Below are 20046 nucleotides of genomic sequence, written 5' to 3'. Positions count from 1 at the left end.
TTTTTATTTATGAATCTATCTATATACAGATCAGCTATCGAGCAGCTCTTTAGTTGTCGGCACGCTTTCAAATCCAATTCCCTTGCTGGCCTCAATCATCTGTTTCTCGTAAACCTCCTCCAGATCCTGCACTGGCTCTCGCCGGAACCACGAGGCCAAGTGCTGGCGCAGCTTGTTGAAATGGTACTGGATAAACGACACCAGCCGGAACAGGTTGTATGTGACAAATCGCTTCAGCACAAACTGGAACCTGTCGTCGTCCAGGTCGAAAAGCTTGACGGTTTTCGCCGCCTCGGTTGCCAGGATATCGACTCTATTGCAGGGCGACCCGAAGTTTCTATTCAGTCCTTGCACTATACGCATGCTGCGCATAATAAAGGTGAGCGTCATCGGGAACTTCTCTGAGTTTTTGAAGAACTCGCGCATCTTGTCTCTGATGATGGCCTGTCTCTCGAAATACGACTTCTTGCTAAGCTCTTGGATGTGTTTTTTCAACGCCTCGTTCTTGCTCGGGTCCATCGACGACAGCCCGAGCATAATGTCGTCCGCGTTAATCCCCCACTCAAGCAGCACGCTCTTGACTTTCTCCGGGTTCAGCTCGAACGTGTACTTCCAGAACTGCGCGTACTCGCGTCTAAACTTGTCTCCAAAGTGCTCGTACAAACCGTGGTCCAAAATCACCAGCTGCTGCGTTTTGTCGGGCAGATGCCTCACCAATAGGTTTCCCGGATGCAAGTCGCAATGGACCAGCCCCCAGTAGAATACCTGTCGTGAGTACACCTTGATGATTGTGTTCATGAGGCTCTTGATGTTGTATCCTTTGTCCTTGAGCTTCAAGTAGTCCCCAACAGGATCAGCATCTATCCACTCCGCAGTCAGCACCCGTCTAGAAGACGCCTGTGGAAAATACTTGGGAATGTACACCGTCTTCCTGAACTCCGGATCCTTTGCGATCAGCGACGCTATCAGGTTACCGTTGCGCATCTCGATCCCAAAATCGACCTCCTCGCGCATTTTGTTGCAAACATACTGCACGGTGGCAGTTAACGGCATGTCAAATGCCCACTCGTACACTTTCATCACAAATCGATAGGTCGCGAGATCCAGCCACATCTGCTTGCTCACAGACTCGTGCTGGATCTTGACAGCCACCTCTTCGCCCGTGCGCAGCCGCGCCTTGTGGACCTGGGCAATCGACGCGCTTGCAACGGGCGACTCGTCGATCGACTCGAAGATCTCAGTTCTATACTTCGGACCCAGCTCTTGTCTCAAAACTCGGTCGCAAACCTCCCAGTCGTCTCTCGGAGCCTTGTCAAACAGCTGACTAAACTTCTTCTGGTACTGCTGAGGGAACATCATTCCCTGGATGGCTATTACCTGGCCCATCTTGATATACAGCCCCTTGTTCGTGGTAAGTAGGTCGTACAGTCTCTGCGCGTTGCGCTCGTGCAAGGCTTCTATATCTTTGCCCTCTTCAAAATTCAGCTTATAGTCGATCGAGATCAACAAAAGCGTGGACAAAGATCGCACGCTCCTGTTTGTGACTCCGGCCCCCAGCACGGAGTCATATCCGTAGGCCGCCAAACCGACCCCTGAGACGGCCAGCAACGACTTTTTGAAGACGCCCCACTTTTTTGGACGAACTCCGACAGTCGAATACGCCCGCACAGCCTGCCTTAAAGGTAGCTGATGCGTTGCTGAAAACATTTGGACGTGAACAAATATTTTTGAGTGCTAAAATATCTGGTTGCCAAGGCTAGGCACTTTGTGGGGAGGCTTCAGGGGCCGACCCGTGGTTTACTGAGGTAAATTATTTCTTACTTATAGAATATCACAGTCGCCAGTAGCACCGATATCGATTTGCATGCACGATCTGAGGCTTTCGTCACAGGATTCCATGTAAGCTTGGGTGTGGCTATCTAATCTGCCATTTTACGTGATTTCTGATTCAGCACAATAATGTAGGATCTGAAAATTTTCAGTTAATTTCAGATATATATTTTTATAAGGACAAAAAGGGACACCGGATCAAGGACTGCCAATTGCTTACTTTTCTATCTCTAAGAGATATCAGTGACACATATAAGAGCTACAAAATACTTACCGTTTTAAAAATCCCCGATAAGAGCGAAAAATATCATAGTCTATCATGGCTAAAGGCAGAAAACAAGTAACCTCCAAGAGGGTACCGCAGGCCCCCAAGTACCTGCCACATCCCTCCGGCGGTGCGAAATCACGGTCCAGCAGACGATTTAGCATTGTATCAGACTCAGAAGAGTCGGAATCGAGCGAGGAGTCAGACGACTCTGATTCGGGTAGCAGTGCTACGGAGGGAGATTACCGAATGAGCTCCGCTCGCAGGCAAGTGGACGAGATAATATCTAGCAGTTCTGAGAGCGAAGACGAGTCGAGCTCGTCTGACGATGACAACGTCGATTTTGTGCAACTGACCAAGGAGAGAGCCAGGGCGATGAAGGCTGCTACTCGTCACAAGAGTCCGCGCAAAAGCAGTAAAAAAGTTTCCAAAAAGGCTGCTAAATCCGCAACCTCTCGGAAAGGTGCTGGAGAGTCTGAGCAGGCCGTGGAGGCCGATGAGGAAGAGGAAGAGGAGCTGGACGACGACATTGTGGACCAGGTGTTGGAAGACGAGGAGCGCAAATTCAATGACCTGGACCCGGTGGCAGACATTCAGCTTGACAACGAGCCGGTGGACTATGCCAACATGATCACAGAGGAAGATTTGGGAGAGGAAGTGGACATTGGTACGTTTCACGACGCCACAATTATCGATGAGACAGTCAGTCTGGAAGTGCCAAAGTTCGACGACCAGGAGATCGACTCAGAAGCAGACTACGAGTTTGACAATAACGACCTGATCCAGGCGCTCCAGAACGACAACGACGATCTTGAGTTGCTTGCATTTGGCAATAGCGACGACGACTACGATTTTTTGCTGCCCGAAGACGATCCTTATTTCAAAGAGGACAATTATCTGCTTAAAGAGGAGACCGAAGCTTTGGTGAACGACGTCAACGACGTGAATGATTACTCGTCGTCCGCAGCGACGCCACGGTCGTCCATCGTTGAGGAAAATACCAACGCTACCGAGGAGGACCAGGATGAAGGCCATGTGAGAGTCAAAGAGATGAAGCCCGATAAGGTCAAATATCTCCCCGCTCCGGAGGACAGTGACGAGGACGACGAGGACGAGGACGACATGGCGGACATCGATGTGTCTGCGTTCGACGACATTTTTACCAGCGACTACGACCATTACTCTAGCAAACGCGGACAGAGCGTGGTTCCGATGAATGCGATTGTGTCTGACGAGGACGACAGCGACAGCGAGAACCAGTTACTACAGTATTTCTTCTCTTCGGACAGCAGTGCTTCTGAGAAGGAAGACGAGCACGATAACTCGAGTGCTGAGGAGGATGCCGGCGACAAAGTCGGCGAAAAAGACGGCGACGAGACCGACGAAGACACCTCACTCCCAGTGCGCTCTACGCGCAAGATTGGCAGCAAAAGCGCCAAAGAGGTCCTCTCGTCGTCCAAGAACAATTTCAGAGCGCCTGTTCTTGGAACTTTTATCATTTCTAAAACCCGCAAGCCGTTCGGCATTATTGACGGCATCTCGACGCGATTCTTGTATCCTGGCCAGGACAACCGAACATCGGTGGTGAAGGGCACTCGCATGAGTGTGGGCCATCGCCAACGCCAACGCACGCAGACACAACCGAGCGCACCGCCTATTGCGCTGGACGAACTGCTTAATATTAGCGAGTTCGAGGACGAAGAGCAGGAGCAAACCACGTCTGTGGACTGGGACCTTTTTCACGAGAGACGTGTTCCGCTTTCTGCTTTTAGGAACAAGGGTGTCGTCAACAACACGTACTACCAGCCTCATCCGGATGCGACGCGCAAGTACAGTTTTGGCGACCACAGACGCAAAAAAATGCGTGCCACGGTGGCAGCCCTGGAGAAAAAGAGAAAAAAACGAGCCCGTGGCTCGTTTGGGGGCGAGCTGATGATCCCTGCCAACACGGCCAAGTCTCTGCGCAAGGCCTCGAAGCGATTGCACAAGCTGTCTAAGGGAAGAAGACAGAGCGCGGCCGAGACCCAAGCAGAGGGTCTGAGACCAACCAAAGGCGGGCTTTTCAGCGAGGAAATCCTTAACGACGTGGAAGAGCTGCTGGTCGACATCGGGCACAACGATGACCTACGTTTCCTGTTTGGAAGCTGAGCTGCATTTATTATTTATGGTACGGCATTTATAAAGGATGGATACTAAATTTGATTTTTACATAGCTATTTTGCGCTCTCTTCAGGAGTCATAAAGTTGGTCAATTTGGCACTGAGATCGAGTTGCTGCTTCACGCACGAAGCGAGGTACTCGACGAGCGAGGCATCATCGGCATGGTTCTGTAACATGGTGTGCAATTGGTCAGGATCGATGGAGCTTGGCTGTGTGTTGAGAGTTTCCAGAAGTCTCTTTCCGACGTTCGAGTCTCCCTCGATCTCGCCCTTGATGACCTTTTGAACATACGCCTGGAGCGTGTCGAGCAAGCTGGCAACATTGGCGACGGATCCGGAAATTTGTTTGAGTTCATCTTGACCCAGAAGATCCACTGCTCTGGACTCAGTTTGGACACCTTTATTAAGATATTTCAGCGTAGTGAGCTCAGTCTTGGAGTAGATAACTTCATTTGGAACAGGAGTAAATGCAAAAGAGCCAATCTTGTCGATTCCAATTTGGTTAGCCAGGTTGGAGTTGGCAGGCACTCCGACTGGGGACGAGATGTATGTTTTCAAAATTGGCGATATGATGTCTCCGTTATCGTCTTTGGTTTGCAGAGTCAGATGGATTGGCTGGTGGGGAAAGCAAGATCCCTTGGAGTAGAACTCTTGGAAGAGACCGGTGAACGAGTCAAGCACAGGGTTAGTTGAGAACCAGCCGACAATTAACAGTTCTGGATTCACTCTTTTCAAGAGCTGATATGTGGAAATGTGGTGGCTTTCTTCAATGGTGAGCTCCTCAGCTTCCTCCTTGTGGGGCACAATATAACACTCTTTGACCTCCAATTCAGATCCGTCATCGGAACGGGTTCCAAGCAAAGTTCCAATAGTTCTGCTTTTCGTGAGGTCTTCTTCGTTGTCCATATACACGGCATCAATGAGCTGCATCAGAGCTGGAGCCTGAATCAAAACCTTGACTGGCCCCACTGGAGCAGAAGTGCTCGGCGTGGCCACGTTTGGTTTCACAATGTGCAAAATTGGAGAGGACATGGTGAAAGGCTCGTTGGTTCAAAAAAATTTGTCAAAAAATTCAAGGTAGGGTAGTTTGAAAAAAAATATTTTAAATTTATTTGAAATAAATTTTAGCATGGACTTCACCACAAAAAGGAGCTATAAAAAGGTCGATATCGAGCCTTTTTACATTGGTTCTGCTAATGCAACAGTTTCCGGAGATGGTGTGGTTCTAGCAACTGCAGTTCTGGAAGATATAGTTGTTATCAACAGAGAAACAGATGATGTTGTGCACCAGATCCAGGGAGACGGAGATCTGGTGACGACGTTGCAACTAACACCGGACGGCAAATATCTGGCCATAGTATCTCAATCACAGCAACTCAAGGTTTTTGATCTCCAGCAAAGCAAATTCATCAAGACTTTCAAACTTCCGGCAGCATCATATATCTCTACCGTGGACCCTACTTCGTCTTTATTTGCATTCGGACTTACCGATGGTAGTGTCATTGTCTGGGATATAGAGGGGTCATTCATCACACACAACTTCAAAGGCCATCCATCGACAGTTTCTTCTCTTCGTTTTTATGGAAAACTCGACTCTAAAGATTGGAAGCTGGCCAGTGGAGATATCATGGGGACAGTGAAAATATGGGACCTGGTGAAACGCAAATGTGCCCGCACGATGAAAGAGCATACGGCTACCGTGAGAGGTGTCTCGTTCAGTGACAACGGTGAGCTGTTTATAAGCAGTGGAAGAGACAGCGTGATAATAGTGTACAATACCAGGACGTGGAAGGAGGTGAAGACAATTCCCGTCTCGCACTCTGTTGAGGCGTGTGGATTTGTTGAACATGAAGACAAAGAACTTTTGTATACGGCGGGCGAGTTTGGTCTTCTGAAGGTCTGGGACTTGAATTCTGAAAAACTGGTTGCAACCAGCAGGAAGCCACTGGAAACCACAGAAGAGCTCAATATTATGGACGTTTTGCATCTTGACAAAGGAATAGACTCTTTGCTGCTGGTTTATTCAGATCAGACAATTGCGGAGATTGATCTCGATGCACAAGATGGCATATTCCCAACTTTGAGGGTGATGGCGGGTAATCATGGTACCATCGCTGACATGCGCTATGTTGGTCCTAAATTTGACCAGCTTGCATTGGCAACGAACTCGCCTGCTTTGCGAATTGTCGACGTTGCGGAAAAGCCGCTCGATGTCACGCTGTGCGAAGCGCACACCGATTTGTTGAATGCTCTGGATTCCACCGCCGATGGCCTCTGGCTGGCTACCGCTGCTAAGGACAATACGGCACGGCTCTGGAGGTACGACGAGGAACAAAAATTCGTGTGTGTTGCCGTGTTTGAAGGCCACATCTCGTCGGTCACTGCTGTTGCGTTGCCTAGGACACCCGTCAGGGATTATCCTCGCTTCCTCATAACAGCAGCTGAAGACCTGACAATAAAAAAATGGACGATTCCTAAACCAGGAGACGAGGTGATACATGTGAGAAAGTCCGACTACACAAGAAGAGCGCACGACAAGATGATCCATTCCATTGACGTTAGTCCGAACGACGATTTTTTGGCGACCGCGAGCCACGACAAAATGGCCAAAATCTGGGACTTAGAGGCTGGCGAGACTGTTGGAGTTTTGAAGGGCCACAAGCGGCCAGTTTACGACATCAGTTTCTGTGCCTACGACAGACTAATTGTGACTGGTTCTGGTGACCAGACAGCCAAGGTGTGGTCATTAGAGGACCTTACGTGTATCAAGACTTTCCAGGGTCCGGCTAATGCTATTCAGCGAGTTGCGTTTCTAGCCAGAAATCAGTTTATTGTCGGAGCCGGTGCAGACGGTTTAATCAAGATCTGGGAAATCTCCAGCGGCGATTGCGTACAGACGCTCGACAACCACGACAATAGGATCTGGGCGCTGTGTATCAAAGACGACGGCCGCGAGTTTGTGTCTGCTGATGCCGACGGAGCAATCACCATATGGATAGACAACACCGAGGAGGTGCAACAGCTGGAAGCAGAGGAGCGCAAATTGAAGGTCGAGCAGGAACAGTCGTTGCAGAACTACATCAACAAAAAAGACTGGGTGAACGCGTTCAAGCTGGCTTTGACTCTGAACCACCCTATGAGACTCTATAACGTTCTTCTGGCCAGTATAGCAGAGGGCGACGAAGGGTCTGTAATTGGATCCTTTGGCATCGAGAGTGTGATTTCAGAGCTGGAACAGGACCAGATATTGCTACTCTTCAAAAGAGTCCGGGACTGGAACACCAATTCGCGCCATTTCGAGGTGGCACAGAAGCTCATCAAGGCGATATTGACAAACTACTCCAACGAGAAGCTGTTTGAGATGCCTGGGTTGATGGGGTACATTGACGCCATTTTGCCATACAGCGAGAGACATTATGGCAGGTTGGACGACCTGGTCGAGCAAAGTTTCATTTTGGACTATGTTGTTCAGCAGATGGACAAGGTGGTGTAAATAGAGAAAAAATATGAAAAATATTTATTCAGTAAAATGTCTGCCGTGGAACCCCTCCCCAGTGGCGAGTATTGGGACGGGCTGATCAATGTGAAGACGAGCAACTGGAAATACACACTTGAGGAGCTGCAGCAGGGCACGCCGTCGCGAAAAAACGGGTCGGAACTGAAGAAAGTCAGTTTCGAGGACGAGTGCCAAAAGCGAGCCAAGGGAATTATATATTTGTTCAAATGTTGCAGACAGCTGCGTCTCTCACGGTCGGTGGCAATGACTGCGTCGTGCTACTTCCACAGATTTTACATGCGTCGAGACATGCTGAGCCACCACTATTTCGAGGTTGCCGCCACGAGTTTATTTATTGCTTGCAAAGCAGAAGAGTGTCGGCGTCGTCTGGCCGACGTTGTCAAAGTGTGCGCAAAAACTGCGATGGCAAATAGTCAGGACCCGATAGACGAGAATTCAAAGATATTCTGGCGCTGGAAGGACCTTATGATCAATCTGGAGGAGATGCTACTGGAGACTCTATGTTTTGAGGTCACTCCTCCCAATCCTTATAAATTGTGCCTGAGTGCTTTAAGACTAGAAGAAGACATACCCAGAGAAACAGACTGGCTCAAACGGTCAAAGGACCTCTTTATACAGTGCACAAACGTCTACGAATTGACTTCGCGAGTGCCGTTGGTTCTTTTGCACGAGACAAACGTGATAGCTATGCTGGGCGTTGTTTTAAGCTGCGCAAAAGACCAGAGTCTCAAGATTCCTCCTGAGTTTGTGCAGGAGCTGGGCACGGACCAGGAACAGGTCTGGGCGTGCTACCAGGACCTGGTGGCGCTGAGCCGGCCTCTGAGCAGTCTGGATCCGCCGTTCCAAGTTTTGCAGCATCTGCCGAAACTTGAGTTTGAGCAGTTCACGGGGCTATTTGGCACAGCGGCTCCAGATTCGGCGCCAGAAAAAAATCAAGAAACGCTAGCGCAGGATAAAAAAGAAGGATAATTATATACAAAAGAACAATAATTATCATACGCCATTTCTAAACATGAGCACCAGTGCCAAGCTGAACATTGTAAGTTTGAGTCCGTTTCACCAGACTAACCGCACAGCTGACAGCGGAAGAGATCCGCCAAAAAAAGTTCCTTAAACGGGGTTTGCAACTCAGCATTTTGGTTGTTGGCCAGACGGGAACAGGTAAGAGCACATTTATCAACACTCTTTGCAACGAGGACATCATCACCACCAATCGTCCGGCGCCTGCAGATCTGTCGATCGAGAGTCACTCTGCCAAGATCTACGAGGGAGGGACCAGAATTGACTTAGACGTGGTTATGGCGCCAGGACTGGGCGACTTCATCGACAACAGAGACTCGACAAAATGTCTCACAGATTACATTGAGAGCCAGTTTGAGAGGGTGCTGAACGATGAGTGCAAGATCCAGAGAACTCCAAAGGCCACGGACACGAGGATCCATGCTGCCATCTATTTCATCAGACCTACTGGCAAGGGATTGCGGGAGCTGGACATTGCTTGCATGAAAGAGCTGGGGAAACGGTGCAACGTGATTCCCGTGATCTCCAAGGCGGATATCCTGTCTGAGGAGGAGATTGCTTTGAACAGAAAACTGATTTTACGGGACCTGGCCAAGAACAGAATCAACACGTATGACTTCTCAAACTGTTTCTCAGACATTGACGAGGAGGACGACGAGTCAGCAGTCAGCAGCGTTCAGGATCTGGTCCCATTTGCCATTGTCTCCGGTACGGATAGGGCCATCATCGACCAGGTGGAGTATAAAGTGAGACGTCTGCCTCATGGGATTGTGAGAGTCGACGATCCTGCTCACAGCGACTACATTGTTTTGAGAACATGTTTGCTGGGCGCATGTCTGCAAGATCTGAAGGACACGACTCACGGGATCTACTACGAAAAGTACCGTACCGAGAAGCTTTCCAAGAATCCACCAGGAACCGGCTACATGAAGCCTGGTTCAAGGGCCTCCAAGCCAACGAGTTCCGGGTCTCTTCTGGACAGACTGAGAACCAACGTTGGCTCCAGACAGTCGAGTGTCCTTTCTTCCGATAGATTGACCATTAGCGAGGGAATAGTTAACTGATTAACAAGATATATTTCTTTTTAAGCCACTTCTTCGGTGACGAGCCGCTGGTGGAAGAAGTCGTCAAAGGACTCCACGTCCTTCCACTCTTCGAGCCACGATTTCTGGAACAGGTTTTCTCTCGGCACTCCTTTCACCGGGAACAGTGCAGTGAGCAGAAACAGAACACAGCACGAGCTGGCGTAGCCAGTGAAAAAACTGAAGTAATACACCTTGGTAGCACCGTCTGGCACAGTGTGTGTCTGTGTGGCTCCAACAAAACCAACAATGTTAGGAGCTATTCCACAAAGGTATGCCAAGATGGCTCTCCAGTTGAATCCTGCTGTGTAGAAATACTGGCTCGAGTTATCGGCAGTGTACAGGTCTTCCAGCACAATATGGCCCTTTCTGATGAGGTAGTAGTCACAGAAGTAGACACCTGCGATGGACGAGAGGAACACCGCGTATGCGCTCAGGTAAGTGGTGAACATGCTGCTGGACGAGAGTAAGTTCCATGGACAAATAGCGTAGCCGATGATGGCGCAGATGAAACCACCTCTCCTGATGTTGATGTATTTTGGGAGCAGCGCAGTCATGTCAGTACCTGCCGACAGCGAGTTGGCGGAAATGTTGGTGCCGAGTTGGGCAATAGCAAATCCAAGAGCGATCAAAAAGACTCCTCCTCTGGCTCCGCTGCTGTAATTGTCGAGGAACCGCGAAAGCACGTCCAGAGGGTCCCAATAAGTCTCGTTGTAGAGCACTGTGCTTGCCGAAGAGACCAGCACGCCGATGAGAGAGGTGACAGAAAAGGCAACCGGGATTGTGATCAGCTGCGAGTAGATGGAGGAGTTTGGCTTATGCGACATTCTGGAGAAATCTGGAGCGTTCACTATGAGCGTGGCAAAGTTGGCGAGAGAGTTCATCATACTGTTCACAAAGGCCCAGCCGAAAGCAGACCCACTGAGCGTGCCGCTCTGGTGGATGACCGGGCCGCCTCCATCCGCCTTGACCAGCGTCCAGGCCAGAAACGCGATTCCAGCTATAGGGCACGCAATGGCCTTCATGGTGAACAGGTGACGGACGGTGTGCGGTTTCATGTAGATCGCCGGCAGTTGGAATAGCCAGAACAAAAAGAATGCCAGCATCTGGAACGACGAGATTTCTCCCTTCAGCTTGTTTGGTATTCTGGTCTCGAGATCGTTACCGAAAATGGACCGCAGCATCAGAGCCACACACTGGCCTCCCAGCACGGACTGGACGCCAAACCAGATACAAGCCATCACCACTCTGTTGATGACCGGCCACAGAGACCCCCATATTCCCCAGGACGACCTGGTAGCAACGGGGAACGAGATATGGTTGTACGCACCGTACCGCGCTGCCAGAACAACAAAACAGCCGCAGAAGGAGTACCCCAGCCAAATGGTGATCCAGGTGGCCCACCAACTGAGCCCTGCCTGCACTCCCGTGGCGGCAATCTGCCAGGTATTTATGTTGAACGAGTCTGCTATCCAGAAGGTGACAAAATTCCACCATCTCCAAGTACGTCTTTTTTCCTCGAGCGGTTTGAGGTCATAGTTATACAGAAACAGCTGGGACAGAGTAAAGTTCTGTGTGCCGTCGAGCTCGAGCCGTTTGACCAGTTTCCTGACCTTGCCAAAGAATCCTGTTCTGTCCTCGAACGAGCCGGCAGATTGCGACTCGTTGTCGAGCGAGACCTGCTTGATTTCCTCCAGTTTTTTCGACATTGGTGCTCGGGTGCGAGGTGATGCGGTTGCTGCATTTATATACAGTCTTTTTCTTTTATCAGCAACCGAGAAACTGGCGCATTGGCTGCAAAAGAAACTTACCTATCAAAACACAGACTATGCATGATAAGCAAGCTGCATTATTGCCGTACACCGGAAACCACCGAAAAAAAGATATGCATCGAAGGCGCTCAGGGCGGGTGTAGGAATTCGTCGCGTCGGTAGACTTTTTGCTCGAGCTGGCAAAAATGCAAAAAAAATAACACACCCTAGTCAAGCATGTCGGAAGAATCTGGCACTCCAGCCCCCTCGTCAATCTCCATATACATCCCGATTGTGTATGTGGTAGTGCTGCTGACTACATTGGTGCTGTTTTCTGTTGCTCATCGCCGCAAAAAGCTTAGCAAACTTGTATCCATGAAACCGATTTTCAAGGACAACTACCAGCGTGAAATGTATTTGCAGCTGAAAAACCAGACAGAGCCCAAGGTTAACGATAAGGTGCTGAAGGCAGCGCTCATCCGGCGTGGTGCCGAGGCGATCCGCAGAATGATCAAACTCAAGGAGATCCAGCAGTACGTCAATGTGCTGTACCAGCGTGGATCCATCGGAGACGACGTGTACGAAAGTTTCAAATTGCAAAGCAAATTACAGGAGCTCGAGCTTAACGAGCTAGCGATGGAGGCCGAGTCGTTCAAGAAGGGATGGGCTCAGACGTTCTTCCCTGTGTGTCAGGAGGTCACCATTAACGAGGCGCTCAGAAGACGTCTCAGCTCGCTCGAACCAATGAAGGAGTCACTGGATCACCAGTGGCTGAAGCAAGTCGCCGCGTAACTTACATAATGAATGTTGTTATACCTATGCTACTCACATGCTATGACCTGTACTAGTTTTTTCTTCTGTTTTTTTTGCTCACCACTTTGGTAAATGCCATGTCGAAATCGTCTTCCTGGCCGCGGGCACTGGCATTCAGAGCCTCGCCCCAGCTGAAATGTATTCCCTGTGCCTTAACGAGCTTCTCGACCTCCGCCTTGCGTTTCATAAACTCGCTCGCAAACCTCCTGCCGTCCATGGTGGCAGAGTTGGAGTAGATGGTGTCAGCAATAATTTCCTGTGACTCGCTTCCCGTCGGGAACTGGATTATGATCGACAAAATATCCTCCTTGTCGATACCCTTGTGCAAATGGCTCAGCTGCGTCCGACACCACACCAAAAAGTCTCTTGCTGGCGAGCTGCTATTTGTCACTGGCTGCGGCTTTGGAGAAGCAACCGTGCTACCAACAACGGGTTTTTTGGCCGGTGTGGCGGCTGGCGCAGAAACTGACCTAAGAACATTCGGCGAAATCACCGCAGACGGCTTGTTGGTCTTTGTTGGCGCTGGAACAGCCGGCTTCGCAGTCTTCTTGCTGCTCACCGTGGTCCAACCGCTGCTGGCCGTCACCTCCGCAAACGACGCCGCGGCAGGTTTCTGTTTGGCAGCAGAGTTGGCAGCATGCAACTTGGCAGCTTCTTCTCGCTGGATCTCTTCTAGTGTCATTGTAGGGATAGCCTGCGAAACAGTTCCAGCACTGGCCCAAGTGGCAGCAGAAGGAAGGGCCACGGCCGGCTTTGGAGTCTCCTGCTTTGGAGCCAGCGTGGCAGCCAAAGACTTGGCAGCCTCCGCCTCCTTTTGCTCCCTTTTGCGTCTCTCAGCCTCTTCTGACTGGATCTCGGCCAAGGTCTTGGTTGGCTTCACAGGGCTCTTGGAAGCCCATGGGGCCCACGTGGTTGGAGACTGTGGCTTGGACTTGACGGGCTCTGCAGCTTTTTCTGGCGCCTTTTCTGGCGCAGGCAATCCCTCAGACTTGGGAGCTGGCTCTGCTAGCTCTACTGGGGCAGCCGCAGGAACGGCCACAGGAGCCGCAATCGGCTCTGGTTCCCGAGTCTCCTGTTTTGTTGACACAGACAGACTGGACGCCTTGCGCACAATTCTCTCAATGTCGCTGGCGTCCACCTTCGGCACTGCAGCTTCCTCTGTCTTGGCAGGCTCTGGCAGCGATTGGGTCACTGACGCCGACTGACTCTGCTCGTTGGGAGCTGTCCAGTGATTTCTCTCCTGGAACGAAGAGAAAACCGGAGCCGTAGCAGGCTGGTTGACCACTGGAGCCAAGGGAACGGAAAACGGCACAAGATACTCTCCTATGGACTGAATAAATTCTGCAAGAGTCATATACGTCTGCTGTTCTTCACGGCGGATTTTCAGGCCGTAGTCGAAGTATCGAAGAGAATACCATTGCTGCATCAAGGACGAATCAAACGGACCCTGCTCATTATTGGATGCGTCCAAGTAGTACCATTTGATATTAGAAGGATCCACCTTGGGGAGCTGGAACTGCGCTTTCAAAGCATTGAGAGCCGCTGTGGGAGATTGCTGCTGGCCGACGAAGGGGTGCAGAAAATCCTGCGTTTTCAAATGGCTGTCGTCGACAGTCAGAGCGGCCATCTGGTGCTCAATTGGGGCATTTGGCCGCGACTGGGATTGATCTCCCGACAGCAGGTTGTAGGCCAACGGTGAAAATGCATCCTGGCCTGGGGAAGGAGCCAAAATATTGGAATTTGACAGACCATTAATGTTGTAAACATGTTCTGTGTTTTCCTTGGAATATGCGTTTGGGTTGTTCCTACATGTTAGTGGATCGTCCACGACTACTGCAAAAGCTCTTCACTCACCAATTTCCATACATCGAATGCGACATCTTGATTCTCTAGTTACTCGTAATGGGTGTATTTGACGTCTCTATAAGATACCGTCTCCATAGGTGGTCGAAAAAATTTTCCGTGACGAATTTTTTCAATCGAGCCTTGCAAGCACACGACGGGGGCAAGACTCGCGGTACCTGACCACTAATCAAATACCAAACCTCTTTTCCATCTCGGTATGGAAGTCCATTGGAGGTCTGTCTGAGGCTGCGGAGATGTTAGTACACGTAATCTGCTCAAACTTACCTGAATAAATATCCTCCCAGTCAATGCTGGTCTCTTTGTTCAGCAGGATGTCTCTGTGGAGGTTCGAAGACCCGCCAAGCACGGCTGGCCTGAAATCAGTGTCCTGCACGAGCTTCAGCTCCATCTCTCTCTTTATTGGGTCTGCTGCTCCAAATATACGTCTGTAGGCTTCGAGCTGGTGTTCTCTCTGCGTAGCGTCCCAATTCTGCACTCTGCTCTCCAATGGGTGTCTGTTGTTGATTTTGGACGAGACAGAAAGAGGTCCCTCGCCTGATCTCAAGGTATCGTGGAGTCCTGGGGCGGAGGGCGCAGGCTCGCCAAAGGCGGTCACGCTGACGCGAGAACTGTGCGCTTCGCCAGGTATTAATCTTAGCGGATTGGACTGAGTGTTAGAGCACATAGTTCAGCGCAATCACTTACCATTAGAGACACTGTGTATAAATAAATGTTCAAGTGTATTTGGAATACTTTTTTTGCCACTAGGCGGGCGACGATCGACGCAGACCGATATATTCCTGGATTGACGAAAAAAAGAATTTTCCGTACTAATTAACAGACATGTCTTGGGGTAAGTGCCAATGGAGGTTTCGAGACTAACAGCTAGACGACGAAGACTTTGAATATCCCACCGCTTCCAACGCCCAAGTTTCAGAATCGTGGGAAGACCAGCTCGAGGACGACGAGCCCGTCTTAGACTCCTGGGACATGGACTCAGACGATGAGAAGGCCAAGCAGGAGAAAAAGCCTGCTCCAAAGGCTGCTCCGAAGGCTGCGAAGCCGGTAAAGGCTGGCAAGAAGAAGACCGCAGACAAGAAACTGCTTGATATTGACCTGGTTGACGAGAAGACAAAGAAGGAGATGTTGAAGGAAGCAGAGCTGAACTCTGATTTGAACAACGCTGCAGACCTTTTTGGCGGTCTAGGCGTTGCCAACGAGCATCCGCGCGCCAAGGCGCTTGCTGCCGAACAGGCCTCCAAGGCTTCTACCCCGAAGTTGGACAAGAATACTCCCATCAGTGCGCATCCATTATTTGAGGTCGAGACCAAGCAGGATTTCGAGAGACTCAGAAAGGCAATTTCTCCGGCCCTCACCGACCTGGCCAAGAAGTCTCAGCTGCATTACTCCACGTCTCTGGCGATCGACCTTATCAGAGACCTGTGTGGGCCAATGAGTGTCGAGAACACCAGAAAGGTGGTGAGCACGCTCAACGCCATGATCACACAGAAAGTGAAGGAGGAAAGACAGGCGCGGCTCGCCAAGACGGGAGGCACCTCGACGGGAGGTGCGGGCAAGAAGAAAGCCAAGGGCCAGGTCAACATCGGGTCCTCGTTCAAGAAGGACAACTATGACGACTTCCTGCCTGATGACGATCTCGGCGACGACGACTTTATGTAGTTACATAATTAATATAATGCAACCTGTATCTGCAGCTACGTGCACCCGTCCTGAATTAATCCCGCTGCTATATATAAAAGCCATAGTTGCCTGAAAAAAATATCAATATGAATTTATTCCGACAGAGAGGTCCACAGCGTCTGCGGGCTGTTACGAAAACCTTCAAACGGTTCAATTCCTCGTCCCAGACGCCCAGCCCCATTCCTGGGCCCAAGAAAGACAGGTCCAGCTTCCTCAGGTCGGGCGGCTTGTTTCTGCTCGGATCTATCCTCGGGGCCGCGTACGTTTCTGTGAAAGTTGGGGGCAATGTGCCGGAATTTATGTTTCCGCAGTCTTCGACGAGCAAGCTCCGGGATATGCTTGCTCCAGCCTACGGGGATGCAGAGGACGCCCTCAAGGAGCTAACAGATGTGCTGGGACCGTCCAAAGTGAGCAGAACAAAGACCACTCTGGACGACCACAGTGACACTTTTTTTTCCACCCACCACGCGGAGCCGGATCAAAGACCCGTGGCCGTCGTGTATCCGGAAAACACCGAGGAGGTGTCTGCTATATTGAAGGTGTGCCACAAGCACAAGGTGCCCGTGGTTCCATTTTCGGGCGGAACGTCGCTGGAGGGCCAGTTTATTCCTACTAGGAAGGGCATCTGCATCGATCTGGGAAAGATGAACAAAATTTTAGAACTGCACAAGGACGATCTGGACGTCGTGGTGCAGCCGGCCGTTGGCTGGGAGGACCTCAGAGACTATCTGCAGGACTACAACCTGATGTTTGGGCCTGATCCGGGCCCGGGAGCGTGTATAGGTGGTATGATCGGAACGTCGTGTTCAGGTACTAATGCGGCCAGATACGGCACCATGAAAGAGAACGTTGTTGGCGTGACTGTTGTTCTTGCAGACGGGACGATTGTCAAGACCAAGAAGCGGCCAAAGAAGTCGTCTGCGGGCTACAACTTGACCGGCCTTTTCATCGGCAGCGAGGGAACTTTGGGTATCGTGACTGAAGCCACATTAAAATTGCACGTGAAACCCCGTTACGAAAATGTTTTGGTGGTTGCATTCCCTAGTTTGGTGGATGCCGCCAACACTGTGGCAGAGATGGTGCAACGGGCAATCCCGGCAAACGCGATCGAACTGCTGGACGAGAACATGATGCACTACGTCAACTTCTCGGGGGAGACCAGCTCCAAGTACGACGAATTGCCGACGCTGATGCTCAAGCTGGGCGGCGACTCCAAGGAATCGACGCAGCACGTGACCCGCGCCGTGGAGCAGATCTGCAAGCAGCACAACCGCAAGTCGTTCCGGTTTGCTGAGAGCGACGAGGAGAAGTTTGAGCTGTGGAATGCGAGAAAAGTGGCGTTGTGGTCCACGATCAATTACGGTAAACAGACTATCGACGAGGACATCCAGGTCTGGACGACCGACGTGGCCGTGCCGATCTCGCGGCTGTGCCAGTCGCTGCAGGAGACCAAGGACGAGATTTCCAAGGCCGGACTAAACGCGTCGATCGTCGGACACGTTGGCGACGGCAACTACCATGCCGTCATACTATTCAAAAAAGACCAGTACGAGCTGACCAAGAAGCTTGTCCAGGGCATGATCGACCGTGCCTTGCTCGCTGAAGGCACTGTCACCGGCGAGCACGGTGTTGGCTATGGTAAAAGAGACTATCTGATAGAGGAGGCCGGCGAGGACGCTGTCGATCTGATGCGGAAGATCAAGATGGCACTGGACCCAAACCGGATCCTCAATCCAGACAAAATATTCCGGATCGACCCCAACGACGTGGGCGGCCATTAAAATGTAATAGATGCATTAGAAGTCCAACGTGAGTAGTCCGGCCACCGCCTCCAAATGACGCGTGTCCAGCACGGCGTCCTGCTGTTTCTCATCCAAATGTTCGTCTACATCGACCCTGTAGCGCTCTTTATCGCGCTTTCCCTCTTCTAAACGTTCCACGTTCGATCTCACGATCGCCTCGGAGGTGAACAGTTTGATGTATTCGGACACCAGCAGCAGCGTCTTGTGTGAGATCTTGATGGATTTGTCATCGAATGCAACCGTGTGAAACAGTCGTGCAATTGTGGTAGCGTCGATGTGATTGGCTTGGTTCTCCATTTGTAATGTACGTCTTGCACGAGATTAATAAGCAATAAATAATATTTAAATTATATTTTGGGCCAATTTTTCCACCGTTCGATTAGGGAAAGTGCAATGACCACAGAGGTCGAATTAGAAACGCAAAACAGCCGCCACAGCGAGGAAGGCCTCCTAGAGGCCAGTGACCCTGACGAGGTGTACTATGAAAACAACAAAAAACGCAGCTGGCTTGTCGTATTGGGCTCTTTCTTCGGGCTGCTACCCGTCTGGGGGCTTGCCAACTCGATCGGTGTGATCCAGACCCAATTGCTCGAGTACGAACTCTCGGGCGTGTCCACTACCACTGTCTCGTGGATCTTCTCCATCTACACCGCTCTTTTGCAAATTTGCATGATTTTTAGCGGCACATATTTCGACAGACACGGGACTCGGTTGCCGCTTATCGTCGGCACCTTCATGATGACCGGCTCGCTGCTCGGATTCGCCAACAGCACAAAAGTGTACCAGAGCATTCTTTCGTTCTCTGGTGTCGGAATTGCCTCGGGAATTCTCTCCTCGCCCCTGATGGGTGCTGTTTCGCAGTACTTTCCAGCCAGGAAAAGAGCCACCGCCATGGCTCTCGCCGGCAACGGCGGCTGTGTGGGCGGCCTTATAATCCCCACCATGCTGAGAAAGACATATGTCAGTCTTGGATTCGCTTGGTCCATGAGACTGCTGGCTCTGATCACGTTTGTGTGTCTTTTGATCTCGATTTTCCTGGTCAAGGAAAGAAGAGTTGTGGAGGCGGAAGAAATGTCCAGAAAGGACACTGTGATTTTCTATCTCACCAAGTCTTTCAACTTCAAGGCGTTGAGAGACGACCGCAAGTTCCTGTTTTGCGTTCTGGGCTGTGTCTTTGCAGAAGGCACGGTTCTGGTGACATCGTCGCTGTTTTCGTTCGTGTGCATTAAAAACGGGTTCTCCTCGAGTCAGGCATATTTGTTTGTCACTGTGATCAACATTGGAGCAGTCGTGGGCAGACTTCTGAGCGGCCTTCTTGCAGATGTCCTTTTCGGCAGCTATAACATTATTATCTTCCTCTTGGTCATCACTGCAGTTTTCAATTTTGTCGTTTGGATGCCGTTCAAAAGCAGCACTGGCGCCATGTACACCTACAGTATTCTTTATGGCACCTTCTATGGTGGCATCTACTCCCTGATTCCCACATGTTGCTCAATGATCGTCAAGAAGGAAGAGTTTGGAGCCAACTATGCCACCATGTATGCCATCACCGGACTTTCTCTGCTGGGTCTGAACCCTGCTGCTGCAGCCATTGTTGGTAATGGCACCAGCAACAAACGCACAAACGGTTTCATCGCATACGCCTCCGCTTTGAGCCTGTTAGGGGCTGTCTGTATCAGTCTGACGCGTGTCTTATGCGTGGGAGCCAAGCTTAAGAAATTTTAAGAAACTGCCACCACGAAAAACTGGCTGTGCCTGTTTTTGCAGTCAGCAATATTGGCGTTTCCTGAGTTTTGGAGAAGTCTGCCTTGATGATCTTCCAGTTAGGTCCTTCTTTTATGTGCAATAGAGCTTCTGCTCGCGAGTTGGCGAGTTTCGGCGTCGGTATTAATTTCGCATACTCCTCGGGTGTTTTGCACTCTGGACGCGCGCCCAAATACAACTCTGTTTCGTGTAATGTCAAATTCCCGCTATCTATCAAACGTAGCTGAATTTCCATGGACTCCTTGCTCGGATTTGTTATCACCAAAGTCGAACCAATGCACTCAAGAACCGGCAATTTGCTTATTGCCATAGAAAGCGTCTCAAAAGAGCTCGACGAGGGTTCGGAACTCGGTTGCACCAGAATCTCGCGACAGCTCTTGCACCGCACGCTAGTTTTACAGCACAGCTCCTGAAACAGCGGGAGCTCGTGCTCTTCGACCTTCTGTTCTCTTATCACCCCAATTTCAGGCAACTTGCGATGCTCCACTACATGTGCA

At 50.5% G+C, this 20046-nt stretch overlaps 14 protein-coding genes across 14 annotated transcripts; 8 read left to right on the top strand and 6 right to left on the bottom strand.

The window, feature by feature from the left end:
• Positions 1–30: 30 nt before the first annotated feature.
• HPODL_02185 (uncharacterized protein) lies at positions 31–1707 on the bottom strand (the record flags this gene model as incomplete). The annotated part of the gene is made up of 1 exon (XM_014081806.1): positions 31–1707. One exon carries the CDS (start codon positions 1705–1707, stop codon positions 31–33), a length of 1677 nt encoding a protein of 558 aa, XP_013937281.1.
• A 442-nt stretch (positions 1708–2149) lies between these two features.
• On the top strand, positions 2150–4243 carry HPODL_02184 (uncharacterized protein; the record flags this gene model as incomplete). Its single annotated transcript, XM_014081805.1, has 1 exon — positions 2150–4243. One exon carries the CDS (start codon positions 2150–2152, stop codon positions 4241–4243), a length of 2094 nt encoding a protein of 697 aa, XP_013937280.1.
• A 65-nt stretch (positions 4244–4308) lies between these two features.
• On the bottom strand, positions 4309–5286 carry HPODL_02183 (uncharacterized protein; the record flags this gene model as incomplete). Its single annotated transcript, XM_014081804.1, has 1 exon — positions 4309–5286. The coding sequence occupies one exon, from the start codon at positions 5284–5286 to the stop codon at positions 4309–4311; it is 978 nt and encodes a 325-aa protein (XP_013937279.1).
• Positions 5287–5383: 97 nt separating this feature from the next.
• On the top strand, positions 5384–7747 carry HPODL_02182 (U3 small nucleolar RNA-associated protein 13; the record flags this gene model as incomplete). Its single annotated transcript, XM_014081803.1, has 1 exon — positions 5384–7747. One exon carries the CDS (start codon positions 5384–5386, stop codon positions 7745–7747), a length of 2364 nt encoding a protein of 787 aa, XP_013937278.1.
• Positions 7748–7783: 36 nt separating this feature from the next.
• On the top strand, positions 7784–8740 carry HPODL_02181 (uncharacterized protein; the record flags this gene model as incomplete). The annotated part of the gene is made up of 1 exon (XM_014081802.1): positions 7784–8740. The coding sequence occupies one exon, from the start codon at positions 7784–7786 to the stop codon at positions 8738–8740; it is 957 nt and encodes a 318-aa protein (XP_013937277.1).
• Positions 8741–8783: 43 nt separating this feature from the next.
• Positions 8784–9855, top strand: HPODL_02180 (uncharacterized protein; the record flags this gene model as incomplete). The annotated part of the gene is made up of 2 exons (XM_014081801.1): positions 8784–8810; positions 8848–9855. The coding sequence occupies 2 exons, from the start codon at positions 8784–8786 to the stop codon at positions 9853–9855; spliced, it is 1035 nt and encodes a 344-aa protein (XP_013937276.1).
• A 20-nt stretch (positions 9856–9875) lies between these two features.
• On the bottom strand, positions 9876–11582 carry HPODL_02179 (Allantoin permease; the record flags this gene model as incomplete). The annotated part of the gene is made up of 1 exon (XM_014081800.1): positions 9876–11582. One exon carries the CDS (start codon positions 11580–11582, stop codon positions 9876–9878), a length of 1707 nt encoding a protein of 568 aa, XP_013937275.1.
• A 279-nt stretch (positions 11583–11861) lies between these two features.
• HPODL_02178 (Non-essential subunit of Sec63 complex (Sec63p, Sec62p, Sec66p and Sec72p)) lies at positions 11862–12416 on the top strand (the record flags this gene model as incomplete). The annotated part of the gene is made up of 1 exon (XM_014081799.1): positions 11862–12416. One exon carries the CDS (start codon positions 11862–11864, stop codon positions 12414–12416), a length of 555 nt encoding a protein of 184 aa, XP_013937274.1.
• Positions 12417–12468: 52 nt separating this feature from the next.
• Positions 12469–14317, bottom strand: HPODL_02177 (uncharacterized protein; the record flags this gene model as incomplete). Its single annotated transcript, XM_014081798.1, has 2 exons — positions 12469–14242; positions 14292–14317. 2 exons carry the CDS (start codon positions 14315–14317, stop codon positions 12469–12471), a joined length of 1800 nt encoding a protein of 599 aa, XP_013937273.1.
• Positions 14318–14469: 152 nt separating this feature from the next.
• Positions 14470–14990, bottom strand: HPODL_05099 (Proteasome maturation factor; the record flags this gene model as incomplete). Its single annotated transcript, XM_014081797.1, has 3 exons — positions 14470–14528; positions 14568–14949; positions 14988–14990. 3 exons carry the CDS (start codon positions 14988–14990, stop codon positions 14470–14472), a joined length of 444 nt encoding a protein of 147 aa, XP_013937272.1.
• Positions 14991–15125: 135 nt separating this feature from the next.
• HPODL_02176 (Dual function protein) lies at positions 15126–15962 on the top strand (the record flags this gene model as incomplete). Its single annotated transcript, XM_014081796.1, has 2 exons — positions 15126–15135; positions 15172–15962. The coding sequence occupies 2 exons, from the start codon at positions 15126–15128 to the stop codon at positions 15960–15962; spliced, it is 801 nt and encodes a 266-aa protein (XP_013937271.1).
• A 107-nt stretch (positions 15963–16069) lies between these two features.
• HPODL_02175 (D-lactate dehydrogenase [cytochrome], mitochondrial) lies at positions 16070–17764 on the top strand (the record flags this gene model as incomplete). Its single annotated transcript, XM_014081795.1, has 1 exon — positions 16070–17764. The coding sequence occupies one exon, from the start codon at positions 16070–16072 to the stop codon at positions 17762–17764; it is 1695 nt and encodes a 564-aa protein (XP_013937270.1).
• A 15-nt stretch (positions 17765–17779) lies between these two features.
• On the bottom strand, positions 17780–18082 carry HPODL_02174 (uncharacterized protein; the record flags this gene model as incomplete). Its single annotated transcript, XM_014081794.1, has 1 exon — positions 17780–18082. One exon carries the CDS (start codon positions 18080–18082, stop codon positions 17780–17782), a length of 303 nt encoding a protein of 100 aa, XP_013937269.1.
• A 96-nt stretch (positions 18083–18178) lies between these two features.
• HPODL_02173 (Conserved hypothetical membrane protein) lies at positions 18179–19510 on the top strand (the record flags this gene model as incomplete). Its single annotated transcript, XM_014081793.1, has 1 exon — positions 18179–19510. The coding sequence occupies one exon, from the start codon at positions 18179–18181 to the stop codon at positions 19508–19510; it is 1332 nt and encodes a 443-aa protein (XP_013937268.1).
• Between the last annotated feature and the right edge of the window lie 536 nt (positions 19511–20046).

Source organism: Ogataea parapolymorpha, chromosome I (genome assembly GCF_000187245.1).
Source record: "Ogataea parapolymorpha DL-1 chromosome I, whole genome shotgun sequence".
Classification (NCBI taxonomy): Eukaryota; Fungi; Ascomycota; class Pichiomycetes; order Pichiales; family Pichiaceae; genus Ogataea; species Ogataea parapolymorpha.
This window is presented reverse-complemented; position numbering and strand designations above follow the sequence as displayed.